This window comes from Meriones unguiculatus, chromosome 4 (genome assembly GCF_030254825.1).
Source record: "Meriones unguiculatus strain TT.TT164.6M chromosome 4, Bangor_MerUng_6.1, whole genome shotgun sequence".
Taxonomy (NCBI): Eukaryota; Metazoa; Chordata; class Mammalia; order Rodentia; family Muridae; genus Meriones; species Meriones unguiculatus.
The window spans coordinates 69,372,566-69,391,777 of record NC_083352.1 but is presented as its reverse complement, the minus strand read 5'-3'; the positions used below and the strand labels follow the sequence as shown (position 1 = coordinate 69,391,777).

Genomic DNA, 19,212 nt, shown 5'->3' with positions numbered 1-19,212 from the left:
TTAATAGAGTGTGGTGTAGCTCAGATCGGCCGTGGACTTCTTTATCCTTCTGCCTCTACCTCACAAGCACTGAAATTACAGTTGTAAGCCACCACACCAGGCTACATTTTAAATTTATTTGTTAGAAGACCTTTTAAAGTAAAAATTTCTGCCTGGCAGTGGTGGTGCACGCCTTTAATCCCAGCACTGCAGAAGCTGGGACAGGTAGTTCTCTGAGTTTGAGGTCAGTCTGGTCTGCAGAGCAAGTTCCAGGACAGCCAGGGCTACCCAGGGAATCCCTGTCTCAGAAAAACAATAAAAATGGGGGGGGGGGGGGAATCCCAAGGTTCAGCCAGAAACATTCTGAGTCAGATTTGTGGTGAGGCTCAGGAAGTTGGTGTCTTGTCTTTGTCCTATATCTATCCCCCTTTTTCTACACACTGAAGGTCAAACCCCCAGAGTTTCATGTATGTTAGGCAAGTGTTATACAACTTAATTATAGCCACATTCCCTGAGAAGGTATAATTTTTAAAGCTCCCAGATGAATCAGTACTATTATGAGAACCGATGCATTAACTAGAAATGTTAAAAACAACTGATCTAGAGTATTTACATTACCAGTATACTCAAGCTGTGTGTGTGAGAGACACATGTACATGTATCAAAGTGTCCAGACATAAATTGGTATATGTATACACACACACACACACACACACACACACATATATATATATGTCAAATATAGGTCAAAGGCAGGTACTTTTTCACAAGACTTAATTAGTTGGATTGGGAAAGAGCCCCTTGTGTGTGGGGGCTCATATATCCAATTTAGAGCAGTATTAATGGTTGTTTATAATATAAGCAATTGAGAAAAGCTAGGAGTAAGTGGGGATAAAAGAATATTTCACATGCCAAATATTCCTGAAGTAATCCTTCTCAGATAGAGAGTGGGAAGGCTTTAGAAGATAACAGAATAAATACTGTGCTGAACATTGAAAGACTTGAGTTTAGTTGATGGTTAAAACACTATCTATCAGATTCTGGAACTCATTTCCTTGTTATATCAAAGGAAGCAGGTTTGATTTACAATGACTATGATCATTTAAATTCTGAGCCAAACAAGAGATAATTGTTTTCTTTCTTACCACGGTATGTTAGAAGATCATGTCAGATAGTTTCCTCTGTAGATTACAACTGTTAAGCCTGATTCTGAAAACAAAACTAGTTTTATTCAGAAAAGAGAAATGTTGATGGATGGATGATATTCAGCCGACTATACTTAGAATGCCTTTCCTAGGAATTTGTACAATAGTTTTGATTTTTGTGGTCTATAGGAATTTATCTATATTCTGAAATTTTGCTGTTTATAGATTCAAGGATCATAGTGTATATTGGATTGATTCATAGATGCAGAGTAATTACTTAGTGAGAGAGCTATGCTTGTGTTTCCAGGCTCAGAGTTTGTGCTCTAAAGGAGAGATGACTCCAACTTGTTTTTATGTGTTTCTTCCTTAGGCTCTGCAGATGGCGTGCGGAGGAGACTGCACTCAGCCCCAGGTTTTGATCCCTCAAAGACTCCAGCAACAGAATTGGAGCCTGTTCTTCATGAACCAAGCACAGCGCCTGTCTCTCAGGTATCCGCCTCTAGTGCAAAGGTGCTGGACTCAGGTGGTGTGCTAAGAAAGTGTGCCAAGAGCAAGCGGGGAAGTGTGCTGGTAAGACAGACAGAGGCCTGGTCATGCGAGGCTAAAGGTCATGTGATCTGAGAGAGGTTAGCACATGGTGGCCACCTTTGAAATCTGATTTACATAGCTGTGAGTTGTAACCAGTTTCCCATATCCCTGAGCACAGGAGCTGGTGGGGGAGAGCTCAGGTCTGCCAGTGTGTGTCTCTGTGAAGGCTGTAGCTTGTGGAGGCCTCAATAGGGCATGTGGGGCAGATGCCTTCCACACAGTCTGAGTGGCAGGCAGCCTTTGCTCAGGGAAGGAGGAGGCTCAGGCCTCTTCCCATAGTTTTGTTAGTAGAGTCCAGCTTGATCTGTTCAGAGCACCCTCCTCCTTGCTAAAAATAAACAAACAAATAAATAAATAAATAAATAAAGATTAAAAATAAATAAAAATACAATGTCAGTGAAAGTGCAGGGAGAAACTGAAAGTTATCATTTCGGGAAAATTATGTACATTCACCCCAATTAGAACAATGGTTTTTATTTGCACAGGTATCTCCAGAGTTCAGAAGGGTGTTCCTTTCCTTGAGCAGCTTTGTGCTCCTTTTAAATGTGTCCTGGAATGTGAAGAGTTGTGTTAATTTGTGTTCATTTCTGACAAAATACCTGTGAAGACAAGGGAGGAAGAAGGATTTATTTCAAGTTGTGGGTTAAGAGATTTCTCTCTGTGACTGATATCTCCATTGCTTTGGGCCTGAGCCCAAGGCAGAACATACCTTAGAGAGGACATGTTGAAGGAGGGTTGCTTACCTCATGGCAGCCAGAAAACAGCACAGTGGCAGGTATGCCACCTTTACTGCTTTGCTGCCTCCATTTAGTACAGACCTCTTACTAGCTGATTTACTAAGGTGTTCATGAGTGAATGAACTACCAGGGAAGCTGTCATTCTTATGGTCCAGTCACTTTGCAGTGATTGGATCTACAACTGTGGACCAGTTTTCGCAATGTAAGCATTATGAGGAGAAGCTTTACATTCAAACTATAACAAGAGTTATAGAAGTCTTGAAAATAATCTGAGAAGCAAAAGCTGCTGATTGGGTGAGACTCATGCTCATAAAAGGAAGGAGAAAGATGAGATGAAGCGCTGTTTCACCTTTTCTTCAGCTCAGTGCACAACTGAATGGGGTCTAGTAATTTTTAAATTGAAAGTAAAACATGTATTAACAAAGAAAAATGATTAAAAACTCCCCTTCTTGAGATTTTTCAATTTATTTTTATTTCTGTGGGTTAGGTTCTTTTGAGACAGGGTTTTGTTATGTACATAGCCACAGCTGTTCTCTATGCAGACCATGTTTGCTTTGAATGCAAGGTACCATCCTGTCTTTACCTTCAAACTTTGCCATCACTACACCAAGCAATAGAGATCAATCAACAGACTCAAATACTATCGTGTTGGCTAGGTTTATAGGAAATCTACTCTTCTGAGAATTTAAATAGACTTTTCTATAATTTTGTTACTGTAGAGGGCAGGATAACAAAGCATCCTGCTTTGAAGCTTGTCCACCCACTCAGTTTGATAAAAATGTAAAAACAAGTTGTTTGGTTTTAATATTGTTGCTGTTGTTTTTATTATTTATAGGGTCTCATTATGTACCCTGATTGGTGGAACTCACTCTGTAGACCAGGTTGAACTCCACAAAGATCTGCCAGCTTCTGCCTCCAGAGTGCTGGGACGAAAAGAATGCGCCATCACACCAAGCTTACTTAATTTTTTATTTGCAGTACCAGGACTGAACCAGGACCTCACATGCTGTCATCTAACTTTATGCACTAAGTCTCTTAAAATGGGTTATAAATACATGGTAAAATTAAAAAGGCTCAAAAGGATATACAGTGTAAACTGTCTGTGTCCTACCAGCCCTTCATATACAATTTTCCTCCCAAAAGAAAGTATAAAGGTTACTCAGTGTAAGTTCCTAAGTGAATGAACATTTTCTTTTCCTCCTCTCTTCTTCCTCCTTATCTTTCTTCTTCTCTTCTCCTCCTCCTCTTTGAGAAAAGGTAGTTTCCTGACACAGCATTTGTTCTCACGTATTTTTTTTCTTTATTTTTCTGTTTTTGTTTGTTTGTTTTCTGCTACAGTTTCTCTGTGTAGCCTTGGCTTTCCTGGAGTTGCTCTGTAGACCAAGCTGACCTTGAACTCAAATCAATCTGCCTGCCTCTGCCTCCCTGAGTGCTGGGATTACAGGCATGTACAACTGATCCCGGCTCTTTCTTTTCAGTTTTCCTTTCCTTTTTTTTTTTTTTTTCTTAGTGGTGGTGGGCAGGGAGGGGAAGAGAGATAGCTGGATGAGACATATGGGTTAGAAGTTAAGAATTGTATTGGGATTCCTTGCTACTGTAAAGAAGGAGAAGGATAGGAAATGGGCCAGTATATACTTGTGAAGAGCATCACATTTAAGGTGGCTTTTTTCCTGAAGAAGCTAAAAACAATATAGAAAAGGTGGCAAGAGTTCAAGGGAAAAATGGGGAGTGTTATTCTATTAGAAATCCTTTCTCTGTGAAACACGTTCCTAAATATTATAACCATAGCTGATGATGTAATACAAATTCTGCCCTTGAATAGCTTGCAGCCTAATAAAGGAAACTAAATGTAATGGCATATAGACCGGTTCATTCAGCATATTATTTATTAAGTACTTACATTGTTTCAGATGTTAGGAATACTGAAATTAAATGTATCCCACTATAGGAAGAAAGACAATAAATAGCAAATGATGTAACCTAAGACAGAGATAATTATGATAATGAATAGAATAAGTCAAGGGAATAAGGAGTTAAAGAGGCAGTGTGTTTGTTTCCTTGGGGCTATTTTTGGTTAGGGTAGTAAGTCTTTGGGACGAATTAACATTTGATCAGAGATTCCAGTGATAAGTTTTGGGCCATGTTACCATATCTGGTATAGAAAAGCAGTGTAAAGGCCCGAGAGAGGATGGGTTTGTGTACTTGAGAAGGATTAAGAAGGGCTGGGTCTGATGGTGCTTGCTTGTAATATTTATTTATACTTGTGAGACTGAGGCTGGAGGTGTTTGTTGTTTTGTTTTGTTTTTAACCTGGGTAGTGGTGGTGGTGGTGGTGGTGGTGGTGGTGGTGGTGGTGGTGGTGACGGTGACAGAGGTGACAATACACACCTTTAATTCCAGCACTGGGGAGGCAAAGGCAGGTGGATCTGTGAGTTCAAGGGCAGATAGCCAGGGCTACACACAGAGAAATCCTGTCTCAAAAAACAAACAAACAAAAATCCTTCTTAATAACTTATTTATTGGGCTGGAGAGCTGGCTCAGAGGTTAAGAACACTGGCTCTTCTAAAGGTTCTGAGTTCAATTTCCAGCAACCACATGCTGACTCATAACCATCTGAGATCTGGTGCCCTCTTCTGGTTCGCAGGCAAACATGTAGGCGGAATGCTATATAAATAATAAATAAATATAACTTTGAAAACTTATTTATTTATTAAATAAAAACTTATTTATTTATTATAACTTATTTATTTTATGTGCATTGGTAATTTGGTATGTGCATGTGTATCTACGTGAGCTGCCATGTGAGTGCTGGGAATTGACCCGGGGTCTTCTGGAGGAGCAGCCAGTGCCCTTAACTGCTGTGCAATCTTTCCAGCCCCGTGAACCTTTCATTACTCCAGCCCTGATGCTGGAATGTTTTAAGTTTGAGCCAGCCTAGGTTACATAATAAGATGCTGTCTACAAAATAATAATTATAATAAGAATAAGCAAATAAGGAAAAAGGGTGTGTAAAGGACACAGAGACAATACAGGATTAAGTGAGATCTGCTACGCTGTGTCTCATGGGACCTTATGACAAAATTAAGCAGGTAACAGGTGATGAGATGGTCGGATTTAAGGCTTCTCCAGCAGTCCAGGCAGATTTGCATATGAAATCCATTAGTAGAAATGTCTCTTTGGCAATAGCAAATGGCAGGAAGTTAAAGCAATACCAATGCTTATGTCTGAATGACTAGAAAAATGTACTAGGAGGAGGAATTTGGAAAACTGTTCATTCAATTTTGGATGCTTCAGTGTTTCTCATGGGAAAGGAAGTATCTCTCAGTCTTTATCACAAAAGTGAATGGAGCCCTGGCAGGACATAAGCAACTTGGTATATGAATGTGACATACAGAAGAGGGAGCTGTGAATTGGAGCTGTGGCAGGGCAGAGGTGGAGGAGAGTTCAGTTCTGTATTTCAGCAGGTAGTTTAGTGCCCAGTGTAGATTCTCTTGAGCCTCTTAGTCTGTTAAGATACCCACCTCCACTTCCTTCTCTTTCTCCTCTCCTGTCTTCTGTCTCCTTTATTTTATGGGGGGGGTAGCAGGGATTGAACCCAGGGTGGCCTACTCTATAGTTGAACTAAATCCCCAACCCCTATTTGGTTCATGGCTGTAGTTTCTTTTCTTTTTTTGAGATAGGGTATTGCTTGTATTGTCCAGACTGGCTTTGAACTCACTATGTGGGCCAAGCTAACTTTAAGCCCTATGCAGCCCTGCTCAGTTTCCTGAGTACTGTGATTACAAGTGAACATGTATCAGCATGTCTAGTTCTCAGCTCCTATTTTTACATTTCTATTTCAGTCTATTTAATTGTACTGTTAGCATTCAGGAGTTTGCTAAAGACCCAAATGGTGGACCTAGGAAGGTAGAAGATGTGATGTAAATAGTAGGAGAGGATCTTAGGAGTTTCCTAGGAAGGCTGACAGGTAATGTGGTGGAGTAATGCGAGTCCCTCTCTAGAAAAGGTGTGTTATACTCTAGTTCCTTCCCTTTCACCCTGCTTGCCTCACTGTGTTTATCCAACCACATCCTGCCATGTTAACCCTCATCTTTGTGTTTTTTTTTTGTCTTGTCTCATTATAAGGATTCATCAAACGTGAGGAAAAAGACTTTGGAAACCGGGCACCATTGCTCCAGCTCCTCTTCCCTCCCTGTCATCCATGACCCTCCTGTATTTCTCCTTGATCCTAAACTCTACCCCCCCCAACCACAGTTCCTGTCCCCAGATGTCCTGATGCCCAGCATGGCAGGGGAGCCCTGTAGACCCCCAGGTAACACCCCCAAACTAATATTATCTGCTAAAATGTGATTCTTTTTCATGGTCAAATCTTTATACCTACTGGGAAAATCGGGTGTCCCGAGGTGAAATGGAATAAGGGTATGAATTACTGTTTTAGATCAAGCACTGATCTTGAGAGAGTGTGACTGAATAAGTTTTTAGATACCATGCTTCACTCATGAGTATGAACTGAACTGTTTAGTCAGGAAGGAAAAAGCTTTTAAGTGATGAAGTGTAGTTAATAACTAATCTTTATAATCCTCCTCCAAACTTAAGTGTCATCTCTTTTGGCTATTTTTCTCTCATGTTATTTGAAGTTGCAGCTGAGGGATGGTGTAGGGAGACAAAAGTGAATGGAAGACTGGGAAGACTCTATACCTTGACAACCCGTGTCATACATACAAACCCAGACAGTCGGGACGAAGATGGGCAGCACTATTCTGGCTTTCATTGACCTCCATAGGAAGATGCTCTTCTTTTACTCCTTACGGGTTTCACTTATGTTTTACATTTCTCAATGGGGAAAGAGGGTGTGTTACTGGTACTTGGTGGGTGTTGGACGAAGATGCTTTGAAACATCATGCAGTGCACAGGGCACCGTGTGAACCTTAGTGGAGAATCACCAGCACACTCCACCACAGTGCCAGAGCTCAAGAAGTGTACAGAAAAGACTTTCCACATTGTATACGATGCAAGGGTGCTATGAACAAAAGCGGAGATCTCAGAAATTAAATAAAGCTTTAAGTAGAGGCTACCTAACTACAGTGAAGGTACCATGTTAAGAAAAGCCAAGTGAGCCAAAACAGACAGACAAACAAACAAGCAAACAAATCTAGGCAGGAGTGGTGCATGTCTTTAATCCTAGCACTCAGGAGACAGAGGCAGGCAAATCTCTGAGTTTGAGGGCAGCCTGGTCTACAGAGTGAGTTCAAGGACAGCCAAGGCTACACAGAGAAACCTTGTTTCAACACTCCCCCAGAAAAGAATAAAATACAAATTAAAACAAAAAGATAAGAAAAGCCAAGAGAGATTTAGTGTAATTGCTATAGGAGTTTGCCAGGGGAATATATTTTTTCTATTAAGTAGCCATTCTTGTGCACACATTCATACATGTGTATGCGTGAGTGTGTGTGTTAGAGAAGGGTTATAGTGGAGGTAGGTTTGGCAAAATCTCAGAGACTGTTTCATTTTCCCACAAGAAAAGAGATTGATTTTGATGGAATATTTAGGAGTTTTTAGGGCTAAGGCTATAGCTTAATGGTAGAATGCTTGCCTAGCATGTGTAAGGCCCTGGGTTCAGTACTGGCCCAGTACTGAAAAAAATGTCTTAAAAATGTGTGTATATATGTATGTTTTTGTATGTACATACACATACACACACACATATATGCACACACATACATATCAAGCCTTGGTTTCTTTTTTTCTCTTGTGTCTTTAGAGTTGGGCAAAAATATTCAGGAATGGTCCTTTAGGAAGGAGAATTATTTTCTAAAGATGCTCAGTCTTTGGGTTTCTTTTGTCTTCTCAGGAACTTCGAGGAGTGTCCAACAGTTTCTGGCTATGTGTGACAGGGATGAAACTCCCCAAGGGGTCAAGTACACAGGAAGGACTTTGAACTACCGAAGCCTACCTCATCGTTCCAGAACTGATGCTTCCTGGGGACCAGGGTCAGAGACCAACCAGCATGTTGGGGCCAGAGTCCTAACTATGCCAGCATGCAAGCCTCAGCTAACCTATATTGCCACAATACCAGAAAGACACCAGGGCCTTCAGATTCCTCATGCTCATTCCTGGGGGAATCTTTCCCACTCACCCTCCCATCCTTCTGTTGTTCACCCAGTGTCCCCACCATCCAGCAATCTTCATGTACCCTTTAGGTCAGCTTGGAATTCAGGTCCTGTTCTGGGGTCCCGAACACCTGGCCCTCGAAGAATAGATATGCCCCCAGATGATGACTGGAGACAGAGCAAATATCCCTGCCAGTATAGGCATAGGGTGACAGGAGAAGAGAGAATTATGTTTGTTCTATCAAATGCCCCTGGAAGAGAGCAGAACAGAGTGAGATTTTTACAGCACAGCAGGTGGTAATGGTCATCCCTAACCTTTCCTGGAGCTACACCTTTCTCTATAAAACTGTACTATGGCAGAGTGATACTTTTCATCTTGCCAGTTATGCTAGTCTCATCTCAACATAGAATTGGCCATTTTAGCTTAGGCATCATATGCCTGTAATCCCAGCAGTTGGGAGGTAGAGACCAGAAAATTAGCAGTTTATGGTCAGAGATGAGACTACGTTAAAAACAGAACAACCACAACAAAAGAATGATTGGTTTTCTTAAGGGTGTTTGCTTCCTCAGGAGGGAATATTTGAAATTACAGCTTTAGAAGCTAGGGATGTAGCTCAGTTGGTAGAGTGTTTTCCTAACATGCACAAAGCCTGGGGCTATATCTTTAGCACTGTGTGTAAAATTGGTCATGGTGGTATACAACTCTAATCCTAGCACTTGGAGGTGAAGGCAGGAAGATCGGAAGTTCAGGTTCATTCTTGGCTACATAGCAAGCTGTAGCCAGGTCCGGACTACATAAGACCCTATGGTGGCTTTAAAAATAAATAACTAAATAACTAAATAAAAAAGAAAGCTCAAACTTTGGCTCCTCTAGCAAAAGGAAGCAGCTGATGCATACGGCTTCACTTGAGCCATTTTAAAAGTTGAGCCTCTTTTATTATTCTGGACACTTAACTATTCCTTGGTGTTAAAGTCATTTTATTCCTGGTACTTTTATGCCCCCATCTCCAATCTGAGCCCCCATATTTCAGTCTCCACTATATTCCCAACTTAACTTCTTTGTTTATTCACCTGTTGCTGTGACCTAACTCTTTCTTCCCCTTCTAGCACTGGAGAGGGATGTGTATCCCTGTAGTCAGGATTTTGACCACATCCGTACGGGAAGCTCAACTGCCCAGGTATTATGATCTGTCAGCCTTCCTTGTGACTCAGACTTTAGGCCTAGAATGTGGAGCTGCCAATATATTTGCCCTTTGGAACAGATGGAGTTGGGCATGCTAAAATACCCTCCTGCCCTCAGCAGCAGAGCCATTACTGCCATGTGCTTAGTCACCGTTGTAAACGCTCAGAGTTGGCTAATCTATTTTAGGGCAAAGCATACTGTTTTTGTAAAGTATTTTTCATTAATAAATCTATAAGATAGTTCTATTTAATCTCTTGTCTTTCACTTTTGTATGTTCTTGTTCTTTTCTTCTGGGGTAGGGAGGCCTGGACATTTATATGAAATGGCTTTTGACCAAGTGAAAGTGACTCACTGAAGAGGAGTTGAAAAATATACACTCACTGTTGGAGTCAATATATCCTTAATTGAGTCTTTTTCTTTTTGTATGGATGCTAGCGTGTTAACTATCCCTTTCCTGCCTGGGACACTCAATACATTACATACTTCATTCTTCCCCTGACTAAGGAAATTTTCTGGCCATTCAGATTACTCCGACAGACTGACTCCTGGTATAAACACCACTCTTGGTGCTTTTCCTGGCCTCAGGTTTGTTAGGTGCCTTCCCTCCCTTGCCTTCTCCCTATGGTCCTCTTCCTTTCCCCAAAAGAGTTAGGATATCTCTGTGATGAGATCTATCTTTATCCATGACACGCTCCCAAAAGTTTCTTTCCTTTAAAAGGTATTTTGTAGTGGCTGAAGATAGTTCAGTGTTTAAGAGAATAGACTGTTCATACATTGGACTTAGGTTCAGTTCCCAGCACCCACACGGCAGTTCACAACCTTCTACAGCTCCAGTTCATGGAATATAACTTCCTCTTCTGCCCTCCATGGGGACTGAAAGCATATGGTGCACAGGCTTCTCTGCAGGCAAAGCACATAGATTCACAAAATCAAATAATTTTGTAGGTACCCTTTGCAACGAATGTCCATTAGGTTTTCTCTCCTTATTTATCCCAGATCTCAGGCTCATTAGTTAACACAAACAAGATTCTTGGACAGATTCTCAGCACATATTTTATTGAGTAATAGGACATGCAGGACTTTCTTGCTCTGTCCTATTTGCATCCTACAACATGTAGACACATGGGCCTTAGTAGATATGCTAGCCCTGAACCTTTCAACATATCTGGTGTTTCACACTCTTCTAATCTTTTCTAGAAGTTGTAGTTACTTTGTATATTTATGAGTTACACACATGAAGGTCAAAGAATTAAGTTGTGGAAGTTGGTGCTCTCCTTCCACCTTGTATACCCTCTGGTTCCATCATGGGGTTTAGTGGCATATGCCTTTACTATCTGAGCCATCTTAAAATAACTAAGATGTTATTGATGGAACAGTCTGTTCTTGTTTCCTGCCCTCATGGATGCTGGTTAACTTGGATCTGCTTCTATAAGTTGCCCAGGCTCAAAATTTGTGTATACACAAAGATAAGGAACTAGCTTTCAATTTTCTACCTACCTAGTCTGTGCTTTCCAATTTTTCCAATTATATATACTTTTTTTTTTTTTAAACAAGTTTTAGCAGAGGTCATACTTGAAGGAATCTATTCCTTCTTCCATTGTCTCCTTCCATCACGGAACTTAGGTCACAGTCCTTGGCAATAAGCTCCTTTATCCATTGAACTATATCTCTCTGGGCTCAAATCTATTTTCTGAGTGAATTAAGAGAGAGGCCATGACCTTTTTCCAGGTGAATCTTAGATTTTTTTGAATATCTCTTGGTATGATTCCCTCACTTCCCCTGACTGGTTCTGGTTCCTAACCTTGGTGCTTAGACTTTTTCAGCTGAATCTATGTGCCTTTAGACGCTTCCAAACTCTAAAAGCAAGGGTCAGAATTATATGCCCCCACCCCCTTGTGAGACAAAGTCTCACTTTGTTATCCTAACCTTTTAGACCTAGTTAGACTATAACTCAGAGTTCTGCCTCCTGAGGTATTGCATTAAAGAACAAATTCCATTTTAAATGACAGTCTCCAATGCTTCTTTCATTCTTGTGTCCAGTCATAACATTATCACACAGGTTTTGTAGATAATTTGTCATATATTTGTCTAGTAGTGGGAAAGTCTGAGATCTAACTACATGTCTTTATTTTCCTGGGCTCCAAAGTGGCTAGAAAAATGTCCTTCTTGCATTCAGCACAGCCCTTAAATCTAGTCTGCACCCTCTCTTTACGGTTACGTGTTTTGGTGTGCAAGGAATTTTTAGCTGATCCCTTGGCCTGCTTCGGTTCCTGTAGTAGCTTCAGTAATTTCACTCAAGTCCCTGGAGCCTGTCCCGCCCCCGCACGCGCGGTGCATGACGGTCTTAGCCCCTCTGAAGGGAAAGGGTCCGCCATGTTCCCCGGCGGCGCCGCCGCTTGGCTCTGGTAGCCGCCGCCCCCGCCCCCAACCCCGCCCGTCCCGGCACCTAGCCGAGCCCCGGGCCCAGCATGGCAGCCCCGGAGCCGGCCCGGGCCGCGCCGCCCCCGCCCCCGCCCCCGCCGCCCCCTCTTGGGGCCGACCGCGTCGTCAAAGGTGAGAGGTAGCCGAAGCCCTGGGGGCCTGGCGCGAGGCGCGGTGCGAGGGCGGGCGGGAGTCCGTCCCCTCCAGAGGGCCCGGCGGGGCGGGCGAGTGACTGGCTGTCTCCCTTGGGGAGTGGCCCCTGGGCGGGTCCCCGCTGGGCCGGGCCGGGCCGAGGCGGTGGCTGCTCCCTCCGCCGCTCCCGCTCGCCCTGCAGGCCGGGGCGGGGGTTCCCGCGCGGGGCGCCGCAGTCGCGGGGCCCGGGCCGCCCGCCGCAGCGAGCCCTCTCCTTCCTGCCCTGCCTGTTCCCGGCGGAGGCCCGCGGCCAGCTTCCGGCTCAGTCACCGCTGCCCTGCGGGCCTGCTCGGGCCGCGGAGCGCCCCGGACCCCCTCCGCAGCACGGCGTCGCGTGAACTCTCGCGCTCGCCCGCTTCGGGCCCACGCCTGCTCCGGAGTGACAGTGCCTAGCGAGCGCCAGCCGCAGGGGGTTCGCGCTCCGCACTCAGGGGCCACCCCGCGCGGAAATTGGGGAACCATCTGGGGTTGGACAAGGGTGAAGGATCCAGGCGTCATTCAGGAACCCAGACTTTTAGCTGCAGGGCAGGGAGAAAGCCGTATTATATAGAAGAAGGCAAAAAGTCGAATGTATAGGAAGTAGTAGTTACTTTAAAAACCGACAGCACTTATCCGAAAGGGTTACCTGTCGCCTTTAAACACAGGACACTCTTTCTTGAAGAAAAAAAAAATATCTTGGGCCAGGGATGAATTAATGGACGATTGTGTTTAAGATAAGCAGATTTATTTAAACTAGAGACGTTGAGAGGCTGTTCCTTAAGAGTCCAAGCTGTCTTTGGAGAGAGCCCGTCTACCACACTAATACTGTGGATATTAGTAAGAACTTGAAATTATTTTTCTTTACTGTGTAGTCGGTACGCAGAAATCATAAAATAAGAATTTCGTTTAGATTATGTTTATTTTTAAAGGCATTTTAATTTTCAAGTTCAGTTTCTTAGACTGTCACAATGTTTAAACACAGCTCAATTTTAAACTGTGGCCCTGGTTTGCCATTAAAATATTTTAAAACAGACCCGTTTTTCCTTTGTGTGTGTTTGTGTTTTGGTTTTGTGACATGTTCTCTGAGTAGCCCTGGCCATCCTGGAAAGTACTCTGTAGACCAGGCTGGCCTTGAACTCAGCGCTCTGCTTGCCTCTGCCTTCCAAGTGCTTGGATTAAAGGTGTGTGTTTTCTTTTTTTCAATCTTTTGGCTCTTAAAAGAATGACACCTATGTTTGAACCTAGGCTTATGAGCCAAACAATTTATGAACTTTTTCTGAGATTTTTATTTTTCTTTAAGGGAAGAGAGAAGATCAGTTATTGACCCTAACAAATTCTGTAGTTTTATAGGAGTTTGAAACAGAGGCCTTGCCTGCCTCTTCATTTTCTTAACTATATTTCCTGTATGTTCATTTCTCTGGGTATTTTTTACCAGAATAATAGCTCAGGTAACTAGTCACATACTCAAATCATGTATTTATGCTGTCTTCATGTGAATCTTGTTTCTTGTCATATATGTTGTAATGTTTTTTCCATACTGCTTTAATGAAGGAAAAATGAGCATAAGGCAGATTCCATAGAGGTAAATTATGAGTCCAAAACATAGCCATTTACAGTTTCTTGGTTTGAAATAACTATTTTCTTCATAGGAAAGAAGCTTGTTTGGTAATTTTCAGTTATAAAGCTTATGCTTAACATATCTTGTGTGTTAGTTGTATCTTCTTTGTGGAGACAACTTTTGTTTCCTTGTGGAATTTATTAGAATTCCTGATACTGTGATGGCACATGCTTTTAATCCCACCAGTGTGGAGGCAGAGGCAGGAGAATTGTTAATTTTCAGGCCAGTCTGGTTTACATAGTAAGTTCCAGACTAGCCAGAACTACATAATACAACCCCATCTTAAAAGATAAAACAACAACAACAGTAACACAAAAATAAAGCTCAGATTTCATTTATGTCCAGGATATTGTTCTGGCTTTGCATATACACTATTCCATAAGATTGTTTTGAGAAATTGTCATTAGTATTGAGTACAAGTCTCGTTGGAACTTTATCTTTGTGTCTTTAAAATTTTAGTCTCGATGCTTATATCCTAAGACCTGTTTTATGAATATGTATTTTTTTTAAAGATTGATTTTTATTTTATGCGTACAGATGTTTTGCTTGTATATTACATATGTGCACCATATGTGTGTGGTACTTCAGGGGGCCAGAAGAGGGTGTCAGGTCTTACGGAACTAGAGTTACAGAAGGATTAAGCAGCTATATTGGTATTGAAAAGCCAACAGTGAATGCTCTTAACTGTTGAGCCATTTCAAATTCCCAGGCATGTAGGTTTTTAGGAGAATATAGAATTTTCTGTTTACTGTCACATTAAGGAAATTCACTTGTAAGTTTAGGAGATTTTAATACTATAGTGAGTCATTTATACATGTCATGAGCCTGTCACTAAACTTGTTAGTAGCAATTCTATTTCACTGGTTGTGGATAATTGGGGTTCTTGGTTAGTTAAATCCAGCTACTGAATCAAAGCAAACTTTTCATTAGAAATTTAATAGAAGCCAGGCATGGTGGAGCATGCCTCTAATCCCAGCACTCAGGGAGGCAGAGCCAGGCAGATCTCTAGGAGTTTGAGGCCAGCCTGGTATACAAAGTGAGTCCAGGACAGCCAAGGCTACACAGAAAAATTCTGTCTCAAAAACCAAACCAAAACAACAAAAATTAATAGAGTCTGGTCCTATGTTCTGCTTTTACAGAAAACCAGAATTCTATTCTCAGCATCTTTATTAGACAGCCTACAGCTTTCTAAGTCCAATTTCAGAAGAGCTGATGCCCTCTTTTGTGCTCCATGGGAAACTGCATTCATTGGCATATACCCCCCCACATATGCATACATGTGATTAAAAATAAAAATCAATAAAAAAAATTTACCTGATATGGTCACAATGGCGAATGTTCATAATTCCAGCACTTGGGAGGCTGAGACAGGGTCAGTCTGGGCCACATAGTGAGACTGTGTCTCAAAAATCCTCAAACAAAACAAAATGTAAATAAATCACAAGTGATTTATGTCAGATTATATATGTTTCTGAAGCGTCTGTTGCTCTTTTTTGAATATATTTTATTCAAAATAGAAACAAATGAGTTGGTGAGATGGCTCAATGAGTAAAGGCTCTTGCTGCCAAACTTAATCTTAATTAATCTCTAGGACCCACAAGGTGGAAGCAGAGAACCAATTCCTCTTGAAGTTGTTCTACCTTTACACACGTATACACACATGCATGCACAGTAAATAAATAGGATAAATTTAATAGAATATAGACTTAACAAAAAAAGAAAATGGATAAAAACTAGGAAAAACATAATTGTGCATATATACCTTATTGCTATATCAATAAGTGGTGTAATTGAAACACAAAAATCTGATTTAGGAGTATTTTCTTCCACTCCCCACAGATTTACTTTTCTAATTAAAAGTAATTTTTCTAGTTACTTTTCCTCACTAAATTGTTCATGCTTAGCTACATAAACTTAAATCTTGTTTTGTAATGCTCTCTTATTATAAAAGTGAACTTCATCCCATTTAGATAATGTCCATTTTAGTACGCACAATTTATGGGCTTTTTACTTTTTATAGAAAAAAAATTGCTTTTCTATGTTTGATATGTGTGTGTGGTAGAAATGTCATGGCACTTATGTGGGTATCAGTTCTCTTATTCTACCATATGGTTCTTAGCAGTTATGTCAATCTTGATGCTAAGTCTGTACCTGCTGAGACATTTTTTCTTTATCTGTCCGTAGCCTGGGCTGTCTGTGGGGAGATTACCGCTGTGGCTGCCTGGCTGGAAACAGATCAGTTCAGACCCTGTTTGCTTCCAGACAGGAACAGCCAAATCCCAGGGATCAGGAACCGCTATGGCGAGGCCCTTGCGCTAGGCAGGGCTCATCTCACCAGGGGAGGTGGAAATGAGTTTTCTACTGGGTGTTACAGTTAGCTCTTTTAAAATGAGATTGCTGCTACCAGACGGCAGGCAGGCAACTCGGACATTCCAAGAGCCTGTGATGATACTAAAGTGTTACAGCACTTAGGTTAAACCACTGTATTAGTGGCAGGGGTGAGGGCAAAAGCTGTGCCTGGTTGGCATGGCAGCCTTGAAGGTAGGTACGGTGAGGTACAGGACTGGCCAGCCAGAACCAGACAGGTGGTGCTTTTGCGGGTCAACATTCACCTGTAGTCAGCTGTCAGGCAGGCTCCAGAGGTGACCAAAGCAGTATCACTGTCCTATCCAGTAGCCAAGCCCCAGGAATTCAGTAGGGTGTATTTCCAGGGAGGGGAACACTCCCTTCCCCAGAGTAAATGATGAGTCTCAGGCAATCATGGTGGAGAAATGGAGTGAGACTATTTCATGAATCAAGGATTTACAAACCTTGGCCAGTGGGAGGGGTTTTGAGGGTGAATGTTTGATTCGCTGAGGCTAGGGGTGCCAGAGATACTTAATCTACATGTAATAAAACAGCCTTATCATAAGAAGGGAAAGCCGTACTTAATTATCCTATGGGTGGTGGAAAATCTCCACACACAGTTAAAGGTCATTGGTTGAAAGTCAAGACATCTTATTAGTATAGGATAGGTGTCTCCAGGAATCTCCATGTGCTTGCTGAACAGGTTTCTTATCAGGAAAGGGTAAGGCCTGTAAATTTCCCTGAGGACTACGGAATGCTCCTTAGGGGACCCTGGGGTTCCCCAGATCAGGAGGCAGAGAGGGAACCCTGCTGAGAAAGGGAGTCCATCTTCATAGACGAGGCTCAGAGGTTATCCGGAAATGCCAGACTTCGACCTTAATAGCAGGGTGCCTCAGTGTTTCACACAGCCCCTCCCCACCCCTTTTTTAAATTTTTTGACATGGGGTTTTATTAGTCCAGAGGATGGCCTTGAAGTCAGTTATTTAGCTGAGGGTAGCCTTGAACTTGTCTTTGGTTTCAATTTCACCAAGTGCTAGGAGCACATGCATTCATGTACTACCATGCCTGGCAACAATTTTCTTTTATATTTAACATTTTCCTTTAGTTTCCTAGGTTTGACTAATTATAAATTACCACATTTTAAGATTGAACCAAAATACTGAAAGGGTGTCTTTTGTTTTAAACTGATTTTTAATAGGCAGGCTTATGCATTTAGTTTAATTATAGAGATCATTTGCCACTCTACAATTTTATTAAAATTGTTGAATTTTCATCACAGATTTGCAAATGATTTATACATATCTTGTGAATTCACGTAATTATTCCAGTGTTCCTCAGAGGTGTTTTTCATATTTTAAAAGGAGTTTGAATGTTAGTTTTGTTTACAAAGTATCTTATAGATTTATATATAAAGATAGCTCTTTAAAATGATTTTCTTCTTTTTTACCCTGTTAAAATTTTAACCACACTAAGATAAATTTTTTGTACCATGTGTTCTAGAGAAAGCAAAAGAACAGAGACTGTAACGTGTATTTAAAAGAAGTGAAAGGACTATGGTAGCAAGTAATCTTAGAAAGAAAATGCCAAGAAGGAACTACAGCTGCTCTGTAGAGAGCTGAAAGCCAGAGCTATTGAATCAATAAGCAAAAGTTGTAAAGGAAATTTTGTTGAAAAGAAGAACCATGATGTATTAAATGAGGTGTGTTTCAGTGTTAATCATATGATTTTCATTTTATCATAAAATGTTAATTTATATTCAGAGGTAAAATAAGCCAGCTGATTGTACATAAAATTTGTTTTAGGATATCAAAGTTATAAAATAGTATTTGGGTGGTGGTGGCATATGCCTTTAATCTCAGCATTTGGGAGGCAGAGAGGCAGGCTGATCTCTTGAGTTTGAGACCAGCCTGATCTACAGAACAAGTTCCAGGGCAGCCAGGGCAATACAGAGAAACTCTGTCTCAAAAACCCATCAGCCAACCAAACAGAAAAAGTTATAAAACAGTAACTACTGAATTCCTGTTATATGCATCTTATCTTATAGGGAGGCAGTATCAGTTATAAGAGGTAAATAAAGTCTTGATCTTTGAGAAAATAAGTACTCATGAAAAGTTAATAAATTTTGTTCATTAGGGATGTGGTTTATAGTTAATGTAGAACTGGCAAGTTGTCTTAGTTCCAAAGATGTAGTACTGTCTGGTGTTGCAGGGCTCTTTTTTTTGAGACAGGGTCTCACTATATAGCCCTCAACAACCAGATCATCTGCCTACCTCTGCCTCCCCAGGATTAAAAGTGTGTGCCACCACACCTTTTTTTATGGGAGATAAATATATATTGATGAGAGTGTTTTTTATTGTTGGTTTTTTTGTTTGTTTTGAGAAAAGTCTTGAAGGATGGGTAGAGTTGAAATAAGATGGTAGGGTCCTTTACTTGTGCAGCATTTATTGCAAACATCCTTTGTACCAGGCATTTTACTAGGAATTACAGTATGTAACTCAGTTGGTAGTGCATTTGCCTACCATGAGGAAGCCACAAATTTCATCTCCAGTGCCACATAAACCAGACACAGTGACACATCCGTATAATCTCAGTATTTGGGACGTTGAATCAGGAGTATCTGAAGGACATCTTTGACTACATAGTGAGTTTGGGGCCAGCCTGTCATACATGAGACCCTACTTTAATTGAAAGCTAACTGGTGAGATTGTATGAAACATTATTAAAGGATTCAAAAGATTTAGTTAAGTTTAGTTACATTAGAGTAGTTCAAGAGAGGATGGCCATATCAATTGAGGAAAAGAGAAACCAGGTTTGATTATACTTAATAATAATAGGAGGTAGATATATATTGGATAAATGATGGAGAGTGGTAATGAAACAGATGAACAAAACTAAGGGATAGTAAAACTAAATTG

At 41.3% G+C, this 19,212-nt stretch overlaps 2 protein-coding genes across 6 annotated transcripts in view; both read left to right on the top strand.

Annotated features, from left to right (window-relative positions):
* The window catches only part of Usp54 (ubiquitin specific peptidase 54), a 70,921-nt gene extending 60,930 nt beyond the window's left edge, over positions 1-9,991 (top strand). Inside the window, 3 exon segments of the mRNA XM_060382063.1 lie at positions 1,495-1,613; positions 6,574-6,760; positions 8,300-9,991. Of these exon segments, the coding sequence (XP_060238046.1) occupies positions 1,495-1,613; positions 6,574-6,760; positions 8,300-8,859 (866 nt within the window). The 3' untranslated portion in view covers positions 8,860-9,991.
* A 2,151-nt stretch (positions 9,992-12,142) lies between these two features.
* Positions 12,143-19,212, top strand: part of Ppp3cb (protein phosphatase 3 catalytic subunit beta) — a 45,964-nt gene continuing 38,894 nt past the window's right edge. For 3 of the 5 annotated variants that reach the window (XM_060382066.1, XM_060382065.1, XM_060382064.1), the window contains exon 1: positions 12,143-12,294. In XM_060382066.1, the coding sequence (XP_060238049.1) occupies positions 12,210-12,294 (85 nt within the window). In that variant the 5' untranslated portion in view covers positions 12,143-12,209. The remainder of the gene's footprint in view (positions 12,295-19,212) is intronic. The other 2 variants (XM_021642942.2, XM_021642941.2) reach the window with 1 other exon arrangement.